Here is a 16,726-nt window from a genome sequence, read left to right as displayed (position 1 = left end):
CTTATTTTCCATCCCTAAGGAGTCTTTCTTTTCTCTGATTGTTCCTGTTCTGTGGCATTTATGTCTTGTTTTTTTCATGTTTTACCTTCTTGAAATTTGCTGAGGATATTATCATTTCTTTTCTGAAATTCTCTTTCCTTTCCAAAATTCCCAAATTTCTCTGGGGTCAGTTGTTCTATTTTCTTATTTTAGTCTTTTGCTTTCATGCTGCAGGTTCCCTTAATTTGCCTGAAGACCCTCAGTTATCCATCCCAGGTAAGGGAAAAGGACTGGTAGCTGATGTGGGTTTCTCTGTTGTTGTATAAGCAGAGCTGTTTTTTTCTAGCTAGGGCTCTCTCCCATGAGGAAATTCTGACAGGAAACCTTGTGTGGACTTGGGGGAGGTTGCAACTGACAGGCCATGGGTCACCAAATACAAGAATGAGGAGGCTTTGTTATTCGGTACCAAATGCCATAGGACAAGTCTGAATGTTCCCTACGCAGTTTGTAAAATGTCGTTAGAGATTTTGCCTGAAGGTAAGTGCTGGGGCTGCATGTGCTCTATGTGGGTGGAAAGGGCAGAGGGATAGGGGTTCTGACTGATGCTGATGTCCCGTGTGCACACCTTCAAGTAATTTTCTTTCTCAGCTCCAGTTCTCACTCCTGCCCTCCACAGTTCCTGTAGACACAGTCCAGAGCATCTCTGGGTTCCCACAGGCAGACTGACGCCCATCAGCTGAGCATCTCCCCACCCCTCCCCCACCTAGGTCTCCAGAGGGACAGGGAGCTTCCCATACTTTCGAGATCAATCAGGCCTCATCCAGCTCTAGTCCTAGCAGCTAATGTTTACTGAATGCTTACCATGTGCCAAGCATTCTGAAAGTACAAGCTTTTTTAATCTTCATAACAACTTTATGAAATAGGTACTATTATTATTCTCTTTTTATAGGTAAGGAAACTGAGGCTGCAGAACAATTAATTAAATTTCACAATATTACACTGTCAGTAAGTGGCAGAACTGAGACAAACCCAGATGGTCTGAGTCCAGTAGTTCTACTTTGAACCACTATCTTATTTTCTCAGTCCTACCCTAGCCTGTCTTGGCCTCTGAATATTCTGCAGATTGTAAGACTCATATCTGTAAGAGCCAATTTTTATGGGACCCTAAGTAAATCTTTCCTGTCTCAAGGCTAAAATCCATGCCAGAAAGGACCAGGATTGGGGCCTTGCTCCACCAACTCCTCTCTCATATCAGCTACCTTTTTAAGATGATCAGTGCTAAGTGACCTTTCTCTGGCCTCAGTTACTGGGCTCCTGTGGATGTTTATAGGAAAGAAAAACCCCACCCTGGGCCAACACAGCAAACAGACAGACCCAGAGCTCTAGTATGTTTAGTTTCCATTCATCTTACAGCTGGATGATGGGAAAAAGGGAGGCATGGAACTGGCCCCTCTCCAGGCAAGATGCCAACCCCAGCTCTTGGACAATCCTGGCTTGTGTGGATTCAATGCCACATTCAGAGTCTTCCCCACCCTTCAGGGTAGTCCCTCCCTCTCAAGAGAAGGGATACCTGAAGGCTTAAAAGAGCACGAGTTTGGAGATTGGGCTCAGACCTTCTGGATGTGAACAACAGCCCTGGGCCAGAGGTGGCATCTTGTCTAAGTGGAGATGCCTCATCTGTATCAGCTTTTTGCTGACCATTCTCCTGGAACTGACATGCCAGGGACCTTCTGGGACCTCCTCATCAAGCACAAAGGTTAGATCTGGGATGAGGGAACAGAGCCCCAGGATTTGCAAGGAAATTAGCTCCTTGGGGGCAACAGTGGAAGGTTATTTGGTCTGCTTTCTCAGTCCTAGGAAACTAGGGCCAGAGGAAAGGGTTACTATTTTCTGAGCATATGTCAGGTGCTCCACCAGGGATTTTAGAGTTATTATTTCATTTAGTCCTTACAGCATCCCTGTAACCTAAGCTCTACTATTATAGCTAAGTAGATAGCTAAGCTATCTACTGTTATAGAAGAGGAAACTGAGGCTCAGAGATTGACACAGTTAAGAGGTGGCAGAACCAGAATTTGATTCTAGGTCCAGCTGATCCCAAATGCCTTCATTTCCCTCTGCCCCACACTGAGAATGAGCTAGACGTGTGGGTAGATGAAGGGATCATGGCTTCAGGAAAGGTCAGGAAGAAGATCGATATGTTACTTACTGTGCGGCCTCAGGCTCTGGGCCCAGTTAACACATCTGTAAAATATGAACAATAATATTATGTAGCCCTTAGAGCCGATGTGAGGATTAAATAAGATCATGGATGCCAAATGCTTATCATGCTTTCAGTGTCTGATTGTACTTATCAGGTGCAATTCTTTTTTTTTTTTCCCTCTTTTGGCCCCGCCTTGCGACATGCGAGATCTTAGTTCCCCAACCAGATCAAACCTGTGCCCTGTGCAGTGGAAGTGCAGAGTCTTAACCACTGGACATCCAGGGAAGTCCCCAGGTGCAATCCTTTACACTTGAGTTCCTAAAAAGGGAATAGATATAGATATAGTTATAGACACATATATCACAGTGTCTTGCACAGAGTAGAGCTCAATGAATGACAGCTACTCTGTTATATTCTAAAGCCTTGCTACCCAAAGTAAAATTCATAGACCAGCAGCATCAACGTCACCTGGGAGTTTGTTACAAAGTCAGAATTTCAGTCTCCACCCCTGACTTGTTAAATCAGAATCTGCATTTTAACAAGATGTCCAGGAAATTCATGTGCACATTAAAGTTGGAGAAGCACTTGTCCAGAGGTCCCTTGATTTGTGATCCTCTGTGAGCCTTTGGTTCTGAGACTTGGTAAAGCTCACTGAAATATTAAGCAGATCCACAAAATGAATGACAGAGGCTGTTTTCCCTCTCTGGGCCTCAGTTTCTCCACTTGTACCTTGAGGCCTGTCCAGGAGTCCTGGGTACTAGTACATGTAGGCCAAGGATAGAGTCTACCTAACCCACCTCCCTGTCTTCCCTCAGCTGTTGATGAAAATCTATTCAATGCATTCTACTGTGGTTTCCTGCTATGCCTACACCTTGGTCACCTCTGTCTTTTTCACTCCACATGCCAAGGCTCATGAAGTCATCTTTGACCTGAATCTGCCTCGCCTCACCTTTATCTCCAATTTCACCATGTAAGTCTGCTTCCAAACTCACTGTTTTATTCATTCTTTTGTTCATTCTTTCAGCAGAGCATAGTGATAAAGAGCATGCACTCTTGAGTTTGAATTCTGATTCTGCCAGCTATGGGACTCAGGACAAATCATGTCACTTATCAGAGTCTCATTTTACACATCTGTAAAATGGGGATAAAATTAGAACCCACCAGGCTTCCCTGGTGGTATAGTGGTTAAGAATCTGCCTGCCAATGTAGGGGACCACGGGTTTGAGCCTTGGTCCGGGAAGATCCCACATACCACGGAGCAGCTAAGTCCGTGCGCCAGAACTGCTGAGCCTGCGCTCTGAAGCCCACGAGCCACAACTACTGAAGCCCGCATGCCACAACTACTGAAGCCCGTGCACCTGGAGCCCATGCTCTGCAACAAGGGAAACCACCGCAATGAAGAGCCTGCGCACTGCAACAAAGAGTAGCCCTGCTCGCCGCAACTACAGAAAGCCCGCACCCAGCAACGAAGACCCAGTGCAGCCAAAAATAAATAAATAAATAAAATAAAATAAATTAGAACCCACCTGAAAGGATTAAATGAGCTAATATATGTGAAAATATATGCTAAAATTAGTGGCCGGTAGATAATATTTCCTTGATAGTATTTGCTTGATTACTTTTTTAACAAACATTTCCTGATGCTGACTGTGTGACTTACACTGGGCTGGGTATTATGGAAAAAGGAAGATGAATTGCACATGGTCCTGCTCCCAAAGAGTTCACAGTCTAATGGGGGAAATAAAAATGAAAGCAGATAATTTTAATAAAGTATGCTGGGAAGAAAGAGAAGCGTGAATGTGGGCTGGTGGGAATGGCGAGGCCTACCAGGAGACAGTGGTCAGTTCCCCAGCCCCATGCAGAGAAAGCCTCACAAAGATGATACCTAAACTGAGGTTCAAAATATGAGCTGTTCATCGGGCAAGCAGGCTGAGGGCAGGGCTGGAGAATCCAGGCAAAAGGAGCACAGGAATAAATGTTTCCCCATTAGGGGAACTGGAAGGACTTCAGTGTCACCAGAATGTAGGGCACAAGCAGAGGTAGAGAGTGGTCAAAATTGAGACTGGAGAGGTAAGGAAAGACTAGGTGGTAGAAGGCTGCCAATGCCAGACCAAGCACCTGGCCCTTACCTGATGGTCTCCAAACCATCTTATGTGTTTGCACACCCATCAGGAAAAAATTGACCATGTACTTCCCAAATATATATTATTTATTAATTTATAAAGTCTATAAGTACACTACTGAGCAAATATATTAGGTGCATTATGAAGCATATGTAAAACTATACGTAGACAATGTAAGAGAAAACCCTATAAGTAGAGTGCTAACATTGTTTTCCCACTCCCTCAGTGTGTGTTGGCGTGTACACACTCCAGCACCCCCAAAGTGTGTGCACTCCACTTTAGAAATAACTGTGGCCCATAATGAAGAGACATGGCAAGATTTTAAGCAAGGAGTGACAATAGTGAGGTGGGGTGGGCTGGAAAGGCCAGCTGGGAAGCAGGGAGCTCAGTAAGGAGCCTGGGGCAATATCCGCATAAGTGCTGCTGAGGGCTGGAACAGTGTAGTGGGGGTGGGATTTGAGATACCATAAGGAGGGAGAAACAACCTGGTGCATACATGTGGGGAGTAAGTAAAGATAGAAGGTGCCCACCTGATTTCAGCTTGTCTGACCTGGTAGGTGACAGTGCCTTCTTTGAGATGGTAAATGTGAGAGGAGGAGCAGATAAGGAGAACTTGGTGGGGCCTCATTGGCTCATATAATACCTTAGTGTGAATTAGAAAATGGTCCCAACGGGAAGAGTGACTCAGATTTAGCAGATGAATGAGGCCAGCACGTGCAGAGTTTTGGCCTTTGCACAGATCTCCTCACCAGAGGTGGGCTTTGTGCTATAAACAATCTGTAAGCCTCTGTTAACAGCAGCCCTAGAGCCTGAGCTTTGTCATCAGGAACCTCCTGGCCTTGATGGACAGATGGCACTCCCCGGAAGAGAGGAAAGGTTGGAGGAGGTAGGCAGTGTGTCCCTGGCAAGGGAGTTCATGGGAGAGGTGGTGAGGTAGTCAAAGAAAGCTTCCTGGAAACAGGATTTCCATATGGGTAAGACTGGAAGGGGCCAGGATCACTGTGTGTGGGTGACCCAGGAAGATCAACGGCAAAAATGACAGCATGGGTTTGGAGTATGGGGGCTCACCAGAGAGGTTGCTGGTCAAATGATACAAGAGCTAAGCAGCCAGACAGAATGTGGATTTTTGCTCTAATGGAAAAAAGTCCAAAATAATTTTTTTAATTAAGCAAAGCAGGCTGGAGGAAATGTTTTGGGCAGACTCCATGGAAAGTATGCTTGCTGCAGGCAGCACACATACAGAGGCCCCAGTGTGCTGCTGCCAGACCAGCCCCACCCTACACCCCTACAACCCCCGGGAGACCTTGGGGCAATGCCAGCTCAGCCCACCCCCACATGAGCCCAGCCACAGCAATAGTCTGTTTCAGCTGCCTAGAAACACTTCCCACCTGAGTGGTCTTTTCTGCAGGTTGCATATCCTCCTCAAGTGTTCCTAGAAACTGCTGCTTTGGTCAAATAACTTTATTCTACCCCAACCACCCCCAGTACCTGTGCCTTCCATTTGTTAAAGAGAGACTGTTGTTCCTGCCGCTTACAGAGTTGCAGTAATATTCTCTAGGACAAGGAACTATCTATCACTCCTCAAAGACCAGATCTGACCCATCCCCCCCTTCAAGATTTATCTTGGACTCCCATTCTCCATATCTAGTCTTCACTGTCATATGAGCTCATTGAGTCTAGTGTTCAAAACCCTTTATTCTCTAGGCTTACACAACCACTCCAAACTTCTCTCCATAACTCCTTTCTCTACCTCTCTGTTCCTGCCAAATCTAACTACTTGCTGTTCTCTGAAACATGGTCCCTGTGTTTTCCTGCTGTCTGTATGGAATGCCCATTCCACAAATAATTGTTGAGTGCCTACTATGTGCCAGGCAGCATTCCAGGTACTGGGGATACAGCAGCAATTAATACAGAAAAAATCCCTGCCCTCAAGGAGCTTACAGTCCAATGGAGAAGGCAGATAAGGGAAAAATAAACAAGGAAGTATATGTCAGTTTATGGATAAGTGTTACAAAGAAATAGAAAATAGAGCAAGAGAGATAAAGAGTGAGTGGGAAGGCGCTGTTTAGGAGCGATCAAGGATGTCTCTGAGGAAATGACTTTTGAACAAAGACCTGAAAGAAGAGAGAGTATAAGATTTGCCAATATCTGGAGGAAGAGTGTTCCAAACAAAGGGAACAGAAATTGTAAAGGCTCTTAAACAGGAGTGTTCTGAAAAAACTCAAGAAACAGCAAGGAGGCCTTGGTGGCTGGAGAATAATAAATAAGGTGAAGAGAAGGAGGGGATGGGGTTAAAGAGGTGACAGGGAGCCATATAGTATAGGACCATGGAGGCCCTGGTGAGGACTTTGGCCTTTACCCTGATTTGAGACAAGAGCCACATAGACTTTTGAGCAAAGAAGGGACATGGTCTGACTTAGGATTTAACAGTATCTAGGATCTGTCTGACTGCTGTGAAGAGAACAGGTAATAAGGAGGCAAAGCTTTAAAGAGGGAGGCCAGTTAGTAGGTTGTTGCATTTATCCAAGCAAGAAATGTTGGTAGTTTGGATTAGGGTAGTAATTGTGGGTGTGGGAAGAAGTAATCAGATTGTGGACATATCTAAAGATAGGGTCAAAATTCCCTGATGGATTAGAAGTGGTGTATGAGAGGAAGAAGGGAGGCAAGCATGACTCTAAGATTTCCAGCCGAACAACTATTTCCTGAGATAAGGAAAACCAAGGGAGGAGCAGATTTGGGAGGTGGAGGAGCTACAAGGAACTCAGTTTGGGATATGTTAAGCTTTAGGTGCCTATTGGAAATGCTAGTAAAATGTCAAGTAAGCAATATATAGGTCTGGAGTTCAGGAGACAGGTCCACACTAGAGATACAGATTTGGGAGGCCTCTGTGTGCAAATGATATTTAAACCCATGGGACTAGATGACCTCACCTAGAGAGTGACTGTAGAAAGAACAGAGGAAGGGGAGGTCTAGAGCAGAGTCTAGGAATGTTCCAAAGATTTAGAATCAAGAAGAGAAGGAGCCAACAAAGGAGACTGAGGAGGCATGGCCAGTGATGATCATTTGTCCAAATCTTCCCTAATTTGAACTCCCCCACCACCAAGGCCACCTCCTCTAGGACCTTTTCTGGAAGACTTGGGCAAAAGTGCTTCCTCCCTTCTTTGAACTCCTTTATACCTTATTACCTTCCTTAGAGCAATAGGAAAAACTGGGGTAAAACAAGTTTGAATTAGTATCTCATTGGTCTCTGAGCCCGCTAAGGTCAAGGCCCCTTCCCTAGTCAATCTCAGATGCCTTTGCAGCAATTTGCATTCCGCTTTCACAATTTTTACTGCCTGTGCCATCCACCATATTAGTTACTTAATATAGTTTCTGTAAATAGATACACTTAAGATTACCTAGGTTAGGCTTATCCTAAGTAACAATATCTATGAGCTCATGTGTTCAATGTGCTACTTATATTTTTAATACACATTACAATAAATATATAACAATTGTAATAAAAATGTTCAGTTGTGTCCCACCTAAAATTATTTTATGTGCCAAAACATGGAATTCATTCAACACTTTGGAAAACATAAAGTCCTAACACCAAGTCAACCATATACCAACTGTGTGGTCTCTATTTCCCCACCTGACAAATGGAGATAATGATAACTGCTTCACCTGCTTTTATCTCCCTGGACTCTCCTCTCTTCTCTTCTTCCTTCTCTCACTCTGGCTTCACAGTTCTATTTTGCTCTTTTTCTCTCCCCATCCCTCATCCTCCTCTTCCATCTTCTTTGTATGTCTCTTTCTGTCTATGTCACTGACCATCTCTTTTTTCCTTTCTCTGTTTCTGTCTGTCCTTCCTCTTTCCTGCTCCATCAGGACCATCAACAATAAAGTCTACATTGCAGAAGTCAAAGAGAAGCACCAGGCAAAGAAAATCTATGAGGAAGCCCATCAGCAAGGAAAAAATAGCTGCTCATGTAGGCATGAGGTAAGGCTCCAACCAGTCTGAAACATGACAAGTTCATCTTAGATGTGTGATCAGGGACTTACACATGTTTTCACTTGGCCTCAATCTCTACCTCTGTAATGTGGGGATAATGATCTCTACTTCATAGGATTACATGAAGATGAGGTGAGTTAATGAATAGCAAAACCTATAAGAGAGTAGGTGTTCAATAAATGGGAGTTTACTTCACTACTTCCACTTTCCTCCTGCCAGCAGGATGTGGCTTATTTAAGAACTGGCATCTTCCGGTAAGGTTATGTTCAAGTGAGATTTCTCTAAATCAAATCCTGTTTCCTAACTGAGTTCCATTCTGATGGCAGAAGTGTATTGTCTTCCTTCAATGTTTCCTCTCAGCCTCCAAAACAGTTTCATCAAGCACGGAAACTTTAGGTTTGGCTACTGCATACTGAGGAACTAATGGCGTATAAACAAGCTTAGTCTAAAGCATGGGGGAGGGGTGGGCGTGAGGGGTTATTTGAAGGGAAAGAGGCATTGTGTGTAAATTGAAACCTCTTTTTATAAAATAAATCATTACTCCCTTATTGTTTTATTGTAGATTCAGATTTTCACTAACATAGTTTCCTTATGGGTAAGCTGCCTGTGATAGAATTTCTTAGGCAGAATATGTAAGAGGATGAATGAGGGAGAGAGATAGTTTAACAAGTGGGTGAGTGAATAACTAACTGTGGTTGAGGGACTTAGCTGAAACAGAAGCTTGGCCAGGTCTGCTGGGGCCAGAGAGGGGGTAGCCAGAACTAGGTCATCTAACAGCTCCCCTCCTCCTCACGAGATCCCATCTCTCATCCTCCTCCCTTTCAAGACCAGGGACTGAGAATCAGAGAAGTTTCGCATCTTCACCAGCCTGGCAACAGCCACAAACGTGACTTTTTTCTCACCTACGAGGAGCTGCTGCAGCGGCACCAGGGCCAGTACCAGCTGGTGGTGAGCCTGAGACCCCAATTGGTGACAAGGCTGAGTGTAGAGGTCACAGTGTCAGAAAAGACAGGCATTGGCTATCTTCACGTACCACCGCTGAGGACCAGCCGCCTGCACACCAACACCCACACAAGTATGTGAGCAGCAGTACAGGTCAACCATAAGACTGGCCTTCCCTAAATGGGAAGCTGCCCCTTTTCCCTCGGCTTCCCTCTAATACCACTTCTGCCCTAGGTTCCTTTCCCATTCAAACAAGGAGAAGAGGGCATGTTTGGAGTTGAAAATATTTCAGTTACAAACTTGGTCTCATCCTTGCAAGCTGTGTGAAACCAGCAAGTCCCACATTTCCCGCAGTGGTGATTTCCCTCCTGAAATTGTAAAAGGGGAGAAGGAGTTGCTGGGTCAGCTCCATGAAATCATATGTTGACATTGCTAAGGGATTCAGAGCCCACACTTGCTTTCCTCTGGAATCACCACTGAGAATGGAAGGGCAATGGGAGGACAGTGTGAAGTGCAGGCTGCCCCAGAGGACATCATCTCAGGCCCTGTATGCCAGAGAGATGTCCTGGCTGCCAGGCTTGCTTCAAACTTCATCTCAAGGTGTTTGTTTTTCCATCTCAAGGTGTTTGAAGGTCACACGCTGGCTACGGTCAGCAGAATCGCTATGTGAGGTGTCAGAATACAGATTCCTGGACCCCACCCTCCTGGAGTCTGCTTCAGTAGGTTGGGGAGGGGCCCAGGAACCTATCTTTTTAACCCATTTGCAAGTGAACTTGATGTCCAGTCAGATCGGAGAACCACTGGTCCGGCCTAGACGCCTCCGCTGAGGGACAAGTGGACAGGCACAGAGAAATCACCCATGTCATGTGGCCACTCTCGCTAAACTGTTTAGCTTCGGATGTCCTACCTACTTGGATCCTGCTGACCCAGAGAGACAGTATGGAATACAGACAAGAGAGAGACAGACACAGACCTGGGTTCAAATCCCAGCTTTGACCTTCTCCAAAGGTGGGGCAGCAGGCAAATCACTCACTGGCTCTGCTTCACTTTTCCCGTCTGTACGATGGGGACGTGCAACCGATGGCCCAGGACCACTGTGAGAATTTGAGAAAATTCCTCTCTGCAAATCACTGGTACAGAGTAATGAAGACCTGATGATAACTGTAATCATTAACATTATCGAGCACTTACTAAGATCCAAGTATGGTTCCAAATGCTCTACATAAATGATCTCATTGAATTCGCACAAACACTGTCTATGAAAGAGGAGCTATTATCCTTCCTGTGCTACAGATGAGGAGCCTGAGGCTTAGAGAGTGTGAATAACTTGTCCAGGGGCCCACAGGCAACATCTGAGTCCTTGGAGCTTGCACGCTTAAACCCTAAGCTATAAATGGCAGCTCCCTCCCCCCTTCTCCTTAAAGGTTAAAACGGAGGGGAGAGCCAATCCTGTGGGGATAAAACAGAACAAAGACCTCTGAAAGGAAGGAAGCCAAGGGAATGTATGTAAGCAGACGCCTCAGAGAGTATGGGGGCTCAGTTTGCCCCTAAGCTTCCTGACAGCTGTAGCAGGAAAGGGGGGCGGGGAGCAGAATTCCCTAGTTTCCATTTTCTGGAAAAAAGGAGGCACAGAGGCATGTCTAAATGGACATTTGTCTTGGGCTGAAATTCCAGAGGAGTTGATCTTGTGGCCAGCTCAGCAAACATCCGGGACCAGAAGTTCATCTGTGATTTCATGAGGCGCTAAAAGTCTTATTCACACACGTGATTCTGAGAGTCAAGAAGCCAGAGGGGGAAGAAAACACATGAAATTCTATCTAGAAGAGAACGTTGCTGGGCTGCAGTTTCCCACAGCAGTAAGGGGCATGGGAGGAGACCGAGGCCCTGACTGTGTATCTGTCTCTCTCCACAACACACACGACACGGTCTCTCCGGGAGGAGATCCAGGCTCCTGGGGACATGACACTCCTCCAGAGACTGGGCTCCCGGGATGGATGGCAAATGAGCCCGGATGAAGTTGTGAGTGAGGGCCAGGCTGCCAGAGCCTGGGAGCTGAGTGGGGGCTGGGTCTGTCCGGCTGGGCCCGTGGAAGAGGCAGAGTAGGGGGAGCTGGTTGTAGGATTGGGAGAGGAATGTAGCATTTGGGCAGGTGGAGGGGCGTTGCAGGCAAAAGGAACAGCAGGTGGTGCAGGGCTTACTTCTCACCCTCCCCAGATATTGCCTCTTTTGATGTCCCTTTACCTGGCTTTCTGCCTGGTGAGCTCTCCATCCCACCTAACCCCTCCCCACCCATGCAGGTGAGGCTGACTCGCCCCCATCCACCAGGATTGAGAGGGGAGAGACCAGTGTCCGAATTACCTTCTGCACGACACTGCAAGACCAGTCTGCCTTCTCCAGTTCAGGCATCAGGGCCGACTTCGTGGTCCAGTATGATGTAGTCATGGAGGACATCGTTGGAGACGTGCAGGTGAGAGGGCCGGGAGAATGGAAAGAGCGTGGGCTCTGGAGTCAGACAGACCTGGGAAACAAGGCGCTGGCCTCCACAAGGTGCACGTTTGTTTCTCCCTAGGGATCAGTGAGGACTAGTGAACACGGATAGGACGGTGTGTAGCGACACATGACTTCACACCTGGTGAGGCACATGTGTCCCCCAAAGGGCTGGACACCTGGAACTGTATAAACTGAATCAAGATCCAGGTGAATACATTCCTAACTGAAGCAAGTCATAGCCCACTCTTAACCAGACCTTTCGGAAAGGCAAGTGATTAGTCTCTCACACTTTCTGCAGCTCTGATACTCTCATGTTCTCTTGGGCTTTCTGGATGTCTCTAAGTTTTAAAAATTCTTTTTGCCTCACTTGAGCCATTTGCCTAAACAGGGAGCCCTTAAATTCTGAGCTCACACACTCACGAAGAATGTGCAGAGGTCCCACGCTCTGCCAGAGGGGTAGAGGCTGATCCGGGACCCTTGGCTTCACAACAACAATTGCATGGCAGCCTGAGAGGTCTGGTCCCAGCCTGCTTCTCCCACCACACCTCTCACTGCCTCCAGCACACAAACCATCCTCCAGCTGCCCCACACCACGCCACACCACACACCAATGTCCCAAAGCACCTGAACCTGCCAGTCATCTGTGCCTGAGTATGTGCTCATACTGTCTGCCGCCCTGGGAATGTCTTCTCCCTCCTTTTTCCACTGGTGAGTGTCCTCCTCATCCCTGAAAACCTTGCTTCAGTGCCACCTCCATGACGGCCCCACCCCACTTACAATTCCTCTCTCTGCTCTGGGCTAGTATAGTGCTTTGGTTACACCTCTCCTCATGCACTTACTTATTCATTCATTCATTCATATGTGGACTCACCTCCATCAAGCTGGAAACTGCTCTAGCCCAGTCCTGCCCTCAGTGACTCTGGGAAGTCAGGAATGAGTTAGACACAGCCCCTAATCTCCCTTTGGAAATGTCCCATCCTGAGGTAACTCGATACATAGAGCCAGAGCAGTCATAAAAGGTTCTAAGGGCTGTGTATAAATATGTAATGGGTTACGTATGGATACCACTGAGGAGGGTTTCACGAGAGCCTTCCTGAATGAGTTGGCTTTTAAGTTGGCATAGGAAAACTGAATAGACTTTACCTCCACCTGGGCCGATAGGATGAAGGGGAGGGCATGCAGAGAGAGGGGAATCGCATATGCAGAGGCACAGAGGTATAACAGAGGCCTGCTGTGTAAGGGGAATAGAAGGAATTCACCCTCTCAGAATAGGAGCTGAGGGTATCATGCCAGTAGGTGGCAGCAGGGCCTTAACCTGGTGTTCTGGTGTGTGTGTGTGTGTGTGTGTGTGTGTGTGTGTGTGTGTGTGTGCGCGCGCACGCGTGCACGTGTGAACTGAGACATTTGTCTGCTTGTTCATTCTTTACCTCTCCCACCATTGCCTGGAGTAAAGATACAGATAGAACAGACGGAACTAGGCATTAAATAGTACGACTGATACTCCCATCCACTGTGTGCTATGATTCCTGCATCCCCCAACCAAGAACCCCTCAATTCACCTCCCATTTTACTTGAGTATGCCCGCCTTTCAAAGTCCAACACATTTACTCCATGGGCACCTAATCCGTTATGCCCACTGCTGGCTGATGTCAGGAACCCTGAAGTGAATCACACACAGATCTTATTCACTGTCTCCAGGTGAAACAGAGAGACACGAGAATGACACGAGATGAGAAGTGCTTTGTCAATGACAACATAAGTATGATGGAAGTCATCATGAGGGGTGAGGAGGTCAGGGAGCCTGACCTGGGTCTTAAAGAACTCAAAGAAGTGTGCCAAGTTGGGAAGGGGGGCTCTCAGAAGGCAAAGGCAGTCTAGTAAACTGAGGGCTGCATGACACAAAGAATAGAGGCTGGAACTATCCAGGGGTGTGTAGGGAACTACAAGTGGATTGGAGTTCCTGGAGTTTTGATTTGAGGCCCAAGAAATGCTAAGAGGTGAGACTGAAGGCCATGAGTGCTGCAGGGGCTTGATAAGGAACATAAAATTTATGTTGAACATGCTCAGGGAGCCCTGAGAGGGAATGACGCTATGAGGTTTGTGTTTAGAAAGACCAGACCGTGCAGCTGCTGCAACGATGCATGGATGGGAGGGGCCCCAGGAGAAGCAGGGAAACCAGAGGGAAAGGAGCCCTAACTTTGGACTTCATTAGTTTGGGATGGCGAGGCGGGTTGGGCCTGAGACATATCCAGCCCTTGAGGTATCTGGCCCCACGGAGCTGCCATCAGCCTATTCAGGGCTGTAAATCCCCACCACTTCCCTCCATTGTGCTACACAAACGTAATCATTCTCTTTGCATGCCATGACAGACAAATATTAGGCAACACTGTTTAAGGGACAGGGGGAAAATGGAGCTGAAGAAAGAGACTGAATCCGATGGACCTGAGAGCTGGTAGGAGAATAAGGAGTGTTCATCCTCTCTGGATCCCAGGGGAAAAGATTCTTCTGAGCAGCAGAAGTGATTGTCAATTGTGAAATATATCAGGGAGGTGCAGTCTGATGAGAACTGAAATACACCCACTGAGTTTTCCAGCCAACTGGTCGTTGCTACCTTTGGTGAGAGATGGATCAGCGGTGGGGGTGGGAGCCAGGCTGCAGTGGGCAGAGGAGTAAACCGGAGGTGAGAAGACAATTGCAGCTGTCGAGTTCATTACCTTGGCATGCTACCGGGAAGAAAGGAGCTGATTTGAAGTTTGGGTGGGATTGGGATGAATGGAGGTTGTCTCAGTGAATGGAAAAGACACCAACATTTTTAAACTCTAAAGAAGACCCAGTCGGGTGCATGGGCTGGGTTGGAGAGTAGGAGTCTGGCTGGTGGAGGAGGTACTGGAGGCTGGGCCTGCATGGGGTCAGGGAAGGATTGTTTTGTCTTTCAGTAGAGGGAGGAGGCATATAGGTGTGTGGACCCTGCGCAAGGGTGGGGTGGGCAGTCCAAGGGACATGGCCTGGTGCCCTTAATGTTTTCATGAAGAGGGAGGGGAGGCATTTCCTGAGAATGGGGTGGCATGACAGCTGAAGGGAGTGTGAGAGGTTGGTGACCTGGGTCATGCCTCTGGTTTATATAATAGGATGTGAGGTGTGGCGTCACTGGTGAGCCTGGGACCATGGAGAGGTAGGAACGTGATTTTCCCAGAAGCTCTCACCTACCCAGGTATGGGAAGAACACAGAAGGGCAGCTGGACTCTGCCTGTGGCTTGGGCAGTTGCAGGATGGTTGACCCAGGGCTTGGGGAACTGCTGTAGAGTGCCAGGAAAAAGTGCAGACAAAGCCTACACTTGTGCTTGTGAATTAATTCAAAGGCTGGGGTGGAGGGGAAGAGCAAGATGTCCTCCCATCTCCTTCCTGCTCTCCACCACCCCCCTCCCGCCCTCCAAGATGGGAGGAGATTGTGTGTCCAGCTTTGTGACCAGAGAATGCCTGAAGGGCTGAGAGGAGAATAAGCTGGTTATCCCAGGACAGAGCTTGCTTCAGGCTCCTGGGCAGCTCAGACCCTCAGCAAGCCTATACTTCCTTAGGCTGAGCTGCCACTGGTCCTGGGGGCCCTCCCAGCTTCCCCCTCCCCTTCTCTCAACTGTCCCAGGCCCCAGGCTCTGCAGAAGGAGAGATGGAGTGGGGGAAGGGGGTCAGCAGCCAATCATATCCCCGATAGCCCAAGGCATCTGCACCTGGTCTAACCAATCCCCTCTGAACAAATAGCTCACTCAGCCCCTGCTCCCTCCTCCCCTCCCTGCTCTGCCCAGCAACAGCAGAAAGGAGGTTTAAGGAGGAGAGGGAGGCCCTGCAAACTCCCAGCCCCTGGCAGCAATGGAGCCGGGCCTCAGGCTCACTCTATAGAGGGAGGTTAAAACAACACTCTCAGTTCCTGGAGCCCAGGCAAAACGTCCCTAGGGGCCCTCAAGACTATGCAAGCCCAGCTCTCACAGACAGGAACTCACATATTACAGAGATCCTGATCCCTGGAGCCTTGGGCCACAAGCCAGTCTCATTTTCTCCACAGCTCAGGGGCAGGCCCTGGGCTGGCAGCCTGACCAGCAGAGATACACTTCTGGGGGAGGAGATGGACATTGAGCAAACAATCCCACAAATGCCTATTTAATAGCAACAGTGATAAGGCCTAGGAAGGAAAAGAGCAGGGTTTTATGCAGCAAAATAAGAGGGGACTTGATTTAGACTGGCTTTCACAGTTTTTGTTGATTCCACTTCTTTTTCTCCAGATTTGCGATGGCTATTTTGTTCATTACTTTGCACCCAGAAGCTTTCTACCTGTTAAGAAAAACGTGGTGTTTGTTATTGACGCGAGTGGCTCCATGTTTGGTACCAAAAGGAAGCAGGTAACAAGGACCCTGGGGATCGTTCATTGCTCTTGATTTAGAAAGCTCAGAAAGCAGAGAGTGCTGGTACAGTGGTTCCCTGAGACAAGACACCCTGCCATCCCATCACCTTTGGACCTTATAGGCCTAGGCCTACCTTAGAGTCTTGGTACCTTACATATCAGGAGCCACGTAGACATGGAGCCACAGAATCATAGGAACACTGAAACATAGGACTATGGTGCCTGAACCCATCAAGAGCCTCAACCACAAACCTCCAGGTCTCATAAAGGCCCAGAGTCATAGAGACTTTGGGCTAGAGTACTCTGGCATCATAAAGCATGAGTCAAAAACATTAAAACTGTAGTCATTTTAGATTCAGAACTGTCAAGGGGCCACAGCTTTGTTTTGTTTTGTTTTGTTTTGTTTGACTATATAGCCAGAAGAATACAGTGCACTGGCCTTATAGGGCTTAGAAGCCATAGAGTCCTGGGTCCATCTAGGCTTCAGTCTTGTACCCCACCTACCAGAGCACCCTTGAAACAGAATCCTGGAGCCATAGGCCAAAGAGATTTTGACTTTAGAGCCTGAATCCATGAAGTTCTGGAAGCAGCGTTTCAAACCATAA

General features: G+C 47.5%; 1 protein-coding gene across 1 annotated transcript in view; it reads left to right on the top strand.

Moving 5' to 3' along the window:
• Positions 1-491: 491 nt before the first annotated feature.
• ITIH6 (inter-alpha-trypsin inhibitor heavy chain family member 6) overlaps positions 492-16,726 on the top strand; it is a 41,554-nt gene continuing 25,319 nt past the window's right edge. The window contains 10 exon segments of the mRNA XM_065900166.1: positions 492-516; positions 929-984; positions 1,613-1,735; positions 2,995-3,149; positions 8,173-8,263; positions 8,265-8,284; positions 9,128-9,189; positions 9,192-9,371; positions 11,536-11,705; positions 16,003-16,119. Of these exon segments, the coding sequence (XP_065756238.1) occupies positions 492-516; positions 929-984; positions 1,613-1,735; positions 2,995-3,149; positions 8,173-8,263; positions 8,265-8,284; positions 9,128-9,189; positions 9,192-9,371; positions 11,536-11,705; positions 16,003-16,119 (999 nt within the window).

Source organism: Phocoena phocoena, chromosome X (genome assembly GCF_963924675.1).
Source record: "Phocoena phocoena chromosome X, mPhoPho1.1, whole genome shotgun sequence".
In the NCBI taxonomy this organism is placed as follows: domain Eukaryota; kingdom Metazoa; phylum Chordata; class Mammalia; order Artiodactyla; family Phocoenidae; genus Phocoena; species Phocoena phocoena.
This window is presented reverse-complemented; position numbering and strand designations above follow the sequence as displayed.